Source organism: Cajanus cajan, chromosome 2 (assembly GCF_000230855.2).
Source record: "Cajanus cajan strain Asha chromosome 2, NIPB_CcT2T_4, whole genome shotgun sequence".
In the NCBI taxonomy this organism is placed as follows: Eukaryota; Viridiplantae; Streptophyta; class Magnoliopsida; order Fabales; family Fabaceae; genus Cajanus; species Cajanus cajan.
In genome coordinates, this window is record NC_138518.1 from 55,743,952 (window position 1) to 55,751,186 (window position 7,235).

Below are 7,235 nucleotides of genomic sequence, written 5' to 3' on the forward strand. Positions count from 1 at the left end.
TGTATGTATGGCTTGACATCGGAAATGAACAAAGTCCAAGAGGATGAATGGAGCATATATTATTGAAAAGGATGAGTCGCCACTTGGCTTCGTTAGGCTAATCACTTGACACGTGGTTCTTTTGCATGGGTTGAGTAGATACCACTTGGTATATTCTTCTCAGTTTTATCTATATATCTTTGGTTTTGGCTAAACTTGTTTTTCGTGCTGTCATCTGTTATCTGTTTCCCGCCATCCAATACCATTTTTCAAAGCTTGAACCATGTCTGCCTTCGTTGGAAAGTATGCAGGTAATCTCATCTCTTTTCTTCTTCTCTTGATATATTACCCATTCTTCTATCTCTACATCTCTTCATTGACGTACGATCGAGCTTGTCAAACATTCGACTTTACATTAATACTCATTCCAATGTATCATAGTATACTTGTTTGAATAAAAGTTGATAGTAGCTAGAAGTATTAATCTAAATAAGTAGTTAATTCTTCATCAACGGAGTCCAAATATAAGATTTCATGTCTAAGTAGTTCCGTCAACTTGATGCAATATTCTATATGTTCATAATTCTTGGTCTTTGGTTTTTCATACGTGATGTTATATATCCAGATGAGCTTATCAAGAATGCCAAGTACATATAGCCACACCTGGGAAGGGAATCTTGGCAGCAGATGAGAGCACTGGCACCATTGGAAAGCGTTTAGCCAGCATTAACGTAGAGAACATTGAGGCCAACCGCCAAGCCCTTCTCCAGCTTCTCTTCACCTCTCCAAACGCCCCCCAATACCTCTCCAGTGTCATCCTCTTTGAGGAAACTCTCTACCAGAAAACCAGTGATGGAAAGCCTTTTGTTGAGGTGCTTGAAGAGAACAATGTGATCCCATGCATCAAAGTGGACAAGGGTGTTGTTGAGTTGGCTGGCACAAATGGGGAAACCACCACACAAGGCTTTGACTCTCTTGGAGCTCGGTGCCAGCAGTACTACAAGGCCGGTGCACGCTTTGCCAAGTGTCGTGCAGTTCTCAAAATTGGCCCCAATGAGCCCTCTGAGCTTTCCATCCAGCAAAATGCACAGGGCTTGGCACGCTATGCCATCATTTGCCAGGAGAATGGCCTTGTGCCCATTGTTGAGCCTGAGATTCTCACTGATGGGGCTCATGACATTGTCAAATGTGCTGCTGTCTCTGAAACTGTGCTTGCAGCTGTTTACAAGGCACTCAATGAGCACCATGCCCTTCTTGAAGGAACCCTTCTCAAGCCAAACATGGTCACTCCTGGCTCAGATAGCCCAAAGGTAGAAACATTTTCAAAACAAAAATGATTCCTGAACACCCAACAATCTATTAAGAGTTATAAGATAGTCTGGTAGTTTAAAAAGAGATACGATGGAGTAACTTTGAATCCTCCGACTAACATAACACGTTAATTACTTACATTTGCCTATAAAAGAAAAGAAAAAAAACCAACTTAGGAAAGTATTGGGATGATAACCCATAAGTAATATGATATGATAGAAAAAGATATAGAAAAAAATGATGTGCGTTAATGTATAAAATGGTGAGAGATCAAATATCATTCCTCTAAATTATTAAGAGGGAATGAATTTAAGTATGTACACTGTTATTAACTTAGGAAACAAATTTCATTTGTGTGCAGGTAGCACCTGAGGTGATTGCTGAGTACACAGTTCAAGCACTCCGCAGGACTGTCCCAGCTGCGGTGCCAGGGATTGTGTTTCTGTCTGGTGGACAAAGTGAAGAGGAAGCTACGCTGAACCTGAATGCAATGAACAAGTTGGAGGTGTTGAAGCCATGGACTCTCTCATTCTCATTTGGGCGAGCACTGCAGCAAAGCACACTCAAGACATGGGGTGGAAAGAAGGAGAATATTGGCAAAGCTCAAGAGTCATTTCTGGCAAGATGCAAGGCCAATTCAGAGGCTACTCTGGGGAAGTATGTTGGTGGAAGTGGAACTGGCTTGGCTTCTGAGAGTTTGTATGTCAAGGACTACAAGTATTAGGCTTCTAAATGGACTTGGGGACTGATTTGGGGTGACTGCATTCTGGTATATATATATGTATGATACAGCCTAAGTAAGCATTTGCTTCTGATTAACATGCTTATTTTTGGGTTACATGTTTTTCAAATACTGGTTCGTGTTATAGGAGCTAATTTAATGTCAAATGATGATGGTGTACCACTAAAAAATAATTGTTAGATGAAGGCTGGTATATATATTGTCATAAACAGTAATATAGATAATTAAATGTGAATTCGTATAGTTAATTTTCTACAAATCATATATTGATACCTCAAAAGTAATAGTAATGTTTTGGTGGGTCACGAGTCATTAACCGGACAAGGAGATTCCACTAATCCCACTATTCATATGCTTTAATGGCCTCCATGCGAAGCGAATATGCTTAAACTAGTGTAAATGTGTGTGCTTCCAAGATTCTGGAATAAGACATGATTTTGAGATGTAAGGCTCACCACAATAAATTATGCAAGGGTACTTTTGAAATACTAGTTGATTCCACGTCGATGATCAATCTCTGACAAGTCCTTTTCTGCTTTTAACACATTTTAGCTTCAAGTATTTTACATAGTCAAAAGGATTTCCAATTAGTACAGCTGACACGACACAATTAAGGAAGTTAAAGAAAACAATATCAAGAAGTTAATTCAATGTTTGCTTACCACCCCATTCTGGAAGAAAACTATAGACTGATATTAGTAGAAAAATAAAATAAATGTACATCATAATTCTGCTGGTATAGAATTGCTTCAACACCCTCCACCGCTATCTAAAAATAAAAACATTAAAAAAAGTCAAATAAAATCGAATGGTATCAGCTAATCTTCTCGATTTCATTTCTCGCAAGAATCATTTAACTCTTGCACACTGGTATTTACCTTTAGGCATTAGCTATATCTCCTAATAAAGTAGAAACTAGAAAGAAAAAAAAAAAAAAAACACAAAGAACTCTACCATGTTGCCTCTTCATCTGTTTGTTATGCATTGTCTTGCTACTAGAATACCAGTTGGAGGACTAGTCATCTCTATCTGACATATGCTATGCAGCCAGTAAGATAAATGGAAAAGGCCCATGTTGAACCTCACCTTAAATGTTCCCCTTGCATTGTAGTTGACCCTGTTATTCTCCACTTGCCTTTGAAGTTTCACACCAACATCTTGAGGCAAAAACACCAAGCTGGATATCAAGTTCACTGATTGCAACCTGTTTTCCCTTGGCCTTTGAGTAAAAGGCTTGATTGTCTGTGATGACACGAGTCTGCTCGAGTAGAAAAGCTCAATATTCAAGGACTCAAACCTCACCCCAATTCTCCTGTTAGGATTGGAAAAATTTGCAAGGAGAGTGAATTCACCATTGAGGTACTGTGGTGAGTCAAAATATACTACATTGAGGTTTGCATTAGGAATGTCAAACATGGGGTTTCGTGGCTTCATGGCAAGGTAGACAATCAATGTTGCAATTCCAAAGAAGATAAGTACTAAGCTGAATATGAAGCACAAAATTGCAGCACACCATATAATTGGTTTAGTCCTTTGAAGTCGAGGTTGGCCAAGTATTGCCCTTGTGTTTGCATAGGAATTTGGTGCTTCTGAATGGTGAGAATTTTGATGATTTCTTGATGGTTTTGGTATCCCATGTTCTGCAACAGATGCTAGCATGTTTGAATAATAAGTCACTAATCCAATCAAGCAAAGTGGTGAATGAGGGTGAGATAGAGATGGTGTGTTTATTTATTTTAAATTCTAAATGGGGTGATAGATCAATGGAAGTGATCAAGTGAAGCTTTTGTGTGGGGACAGTGTGTTTTTCTATGTAAAGGGAATTTGTCAAACTGTTAGTTAGTTATCTTTCTGTTATAGTTTGTTATTGCTGATATAATTTATCAGTTTTATCTCTTATCTCTTATTATCATAATATATAAATACCCCTCTTGTAATCATTCATTAACATGAATAAGATCATTCTATTCTCTTCCTCTTTATGATCACAAATTCTAATATGGTATCCAGAGCCTTCTAACCATGGCTTCCGAAACCTCCTTCAATCCTCAAACATTTCAAACTCCAATCTCGATCAAACTTGATGATGAGAATTTTCTGGTTTGGCAACAACAGATTCTTGCCACAATTCGAGGTCTGAAGCTCAATAAATATCTTCATGAAGAACATGTTCCAAAGAAATTTGAGTCCAATGAACATGAAAAGAATGGTACGATCAGTGAAGCTTTTCTCAATTATGAAAAACAGGATCAGTTACTCGTCGCCTGGCTCCTTGCATCGATGTCAACACCAATCCTCACAAAGATGGTTGGTTTACAACAATCATGGCAGATTTGGAAAAGATTAGAAGTCTATTATACATCTCAGACTCGTGCGAAAGTGAAAAAATTAAAGGTACAGTTGCGAATGATTAAGAAAGATAAGTCAATTTCGGAATATTTACTTGCGATCAAGAAAATAGTAGATTCACTAGCTGCAATTGGTTCTGCGATTTCTGATGATGACCATATAGAAGCAATTTTAGATGGCTTGCCTGAAGATTATGATTCTTTTGTTACTGCTGTTACATCACGATTAGATCCATACACGGTTGATGATATTGAAGCACTTCTAATGGCTCAAGAAGAGCGTTTTGAGAAACACAAGAAAACTGATTCAAATCTGGTTTTGGCTAACACTGTTTCTGGACCTAGTTATCCTTCTGGGAGCTTTGGCATTCAAGACTTGCTCATGCCTCTCTTAAAAACGTCAGATCAGTACTTAGTCATTGTAGTATACCATGTAATCATTCTGCTACTTCTTTACTTTGTCAGTCATGTTGTATGGGGAAGGCACGTCAACTTCCTTTCTTTACTTCTGAGTCTGTATACACTAGTCCTCTTGATCTTGTATTCACAGATATTTGGGGTCCAGCCCCCTTAACCTCCTCTAATGGATCAAGATATTACATAATATTCATTGATGCATTCTCTAGATACACTTGGATGTATTTGCTTCAAAATAAATCTCAAGCATTTACAGCTTTTCTTCAATTTAAATCTCTTGCTGAAAAACAACTTGGAACAACTTTAAAAGTTTTACAATCTGATAATGCAAAAGAGTATCTCACCTTTACTCCTTATCTTACTAAACAAGGGATTCATCACAGATTGACTTGTCCTCATACACATGAACAAAATGGTACCCCGGAAAGAAAACAATATCAAGAAGTTAATTCAATGTTTGCTTACCACCCCATTCTGGAAGAAAACTATAGACTGATATTAGTAGAAAAATAAAATAAAATGTACATCATAATTCTGCTGGTATAGAATTGCTTCAACACCCTCCACCGCTATCTAAAAATAAAAACATTAAAAAAAGTCAAATAAAATCGAATGGTATCAGCTAATCTTCTCGATTTCATTTCTCGCAAGAATCATTTAACTCTGTTGCACACTGTTATTTACCTTTAGGCATTAGCTATATCTCCTAATAAAGTAGAAACTAGAAAGAAAAAAAAAAACAAAGAACTCTACCATGTTGCCTCTTCATCTGTTTGTTATGCATTGTCTTGCTACTAGAATACCAGCTGGAGGACTAGTCATCTCTATCTGACATATGCTATGCAGCCAGTAAGATAAATGGAAAAGGCCCATGTTGAACCTCACCTTAAATGTTCCCCTTGCATGTAGTTGACCCTGTTATTCTCCACTTGCCTTTGAATTTTCACACCAACATCTTGAGGCAAAAACACCAAGCTGGATATCAAGTTTGTTAAAATATCAATTATTATTCTAGATTATTCCTTCATATGGAAACAACTAGAAAGCTTTAGAAATATCTAGAGATATTAATTGAAGAAATATCTAGAGCATCTAGCAAGCTTCCATTGGGAGACTATATATAGGATGGAGATCATGCTTATGTGTGTAGTGAAAAAGAAACCCAATAAGTAGTGAGTGAGAGTGATGTGTTTGTGAGAAGTGAGGAATATATATTAAGTGTGTGTGTCACCAAAATAAAAATAGTATTGTGAAGAGTGTGTAAGAAAGTGAGTGTGTTGTATTAGTATAAAATCACTAGAGGTGTTGGGCACTAATATTTTGTATTTGCTCATGTATATTAATAAAATTAGCCTCCTATTTTTCAACAAAGTTCACTGATTGCAACCTGTTTTCCCTTGGCCTTTGAGTAAAAGGCTTGATTGTCTGTTATGACACGAGTCTGTTCGAGTAGAAAAGCTCAATATTCAAGGACTCAAACCTCACCCCAATTCTCCTGTTAGGATTGGAAAAATTTGCAAGGAGAGTGAATTCACCATTGAGGTACTGTGGTGAGTCAAAATATACTACATTGAGGTTTGCATTAGGAATGTCAAACATGGGGTTTCGTGGCTTCATGGTAAGGTAGACAATCAATGTTGCAATTCCAAAGAAGATAAGTACTAAGCTGAATATGAGGCACAAAATTGCAGCACACCATATAATTGGTTTAGTCCTTTGAAGTCGAGGTTGGCCAAGTATTGCCCTTGTGTTTGCATAGGAATTTGGTGCTTCTGAATGGTGAGAATTTTGATGATTTCTTGATGGTTTTGATATTCCATGTTCTGCAACAGATGCTAGCATGTTTGAATAATAGGTCACTAATCCAATCAAGCAAAGTGGTGAATGAGGGTGAGATAGAGATGGTGTGTTTATTTATTTTAAATTCTAAATGGGGTGATAGATCAATGGAAGTGATCAAGTGAAGCTTTTGTGTGGGGACAGTGTGTTTTTCTAGGTATTGGCAAAAGGTGACATAGTTGAGCTAAAGTTGGAGCAGATTCATGTTTTAATTTTTATTGTTGATGCGGCAACGTTTGAGAAGGTCCTAAAGAATGAGTTCAACGGAGACCCACTTTTTTCATTGCTTATTCTTTAAGGCTTCAAGTTTTCCATGGTTTGGACTTGGTCAAATATGCATGTGTGTGGCAACAGACAATATTAAGTTTGATCAAGGGCTTGGATTACGCGTGTGTAGCAGTTATAGCATAGTTTTTGTTCCTTGATATCAAACTAGGTAGGTGCTGCGTTGGATGTTTAAGCACTAAGAAAGCATAGCAGGTTTAAAGTGTGGCCAACCCGTAAAGGTCCATGTTTCACTAAATGCAATAAACCAATCAATCATGTTGGATAGTGATCGTTTATGCTGAGTCTATATCAGAACAGGTTTGAATTACGCT

General features: G+C 37.4%; 2 protein-coding genes and 1 pseudogene across 3 annotated transcripts; 1 reads left to right on the forward strand and 2 right to left on the reverse strand.

The window, feature by feature from the left end:
• The first annotated feature begins 262 nt into the window (after window positions 1–262).
• On the forward strand, window positions 263–2,128 carry LOC109805018 (fructose-bisphosphate aldolase, cytoplasmic isozyme 1-like; annotated as a pseudogene). Its single transcript, XR_014431583.1, has 3 exons — window positions 263–290; window positions 605–1,289; window positions 1,652–2,128. The product of XR_014431583.1 is annotated as a fructose-bisphosphate aldolase, cytoplasmic isozyme 1-like (transcript).
• Window positions 2,129–2,998: 870 nt separating this feature from the next.
• LOC145955060 (uncharacterized protein At1g08160-like) lies at window positions 2,999–3,691 on the reverse strand. Its single transcript, XM_083069760.1, has one exon. The coding sequence runs from the start codon at window positions 3,689–3,691 to the stop codon at window positions 2,999–3,001; it is 693 nt and encodes a 230-aa protein (XP_082925886.1).
• A 935-nt stretch (window positions 3,692–4,626) lies between these two features.
• LOC109808984 (uncharacterized) lies at window positions 4,627–6,850 on the reverse strand. The gene is made up of 2 exons (XM_083069761.1): window positions 6,229–6,850; window positions 4,627–5,712 (listed from the first exon to the last, which is right to left on the reverse strand). Exons 1-2 carry the CDS (start codon window positions 6,637–6,639, stop codon window positions 5,563–5,565), a joined length of 561 nt encoding a protein of 186 aa, XP_082925887.1. The 5' UTR covers window positions 6,640–6,850; the 3' UTR covers window positions 4,627–5,562.
• Between the last annotated feature and the right edge of the window lie 385 nt (window positions 6,851–7,235).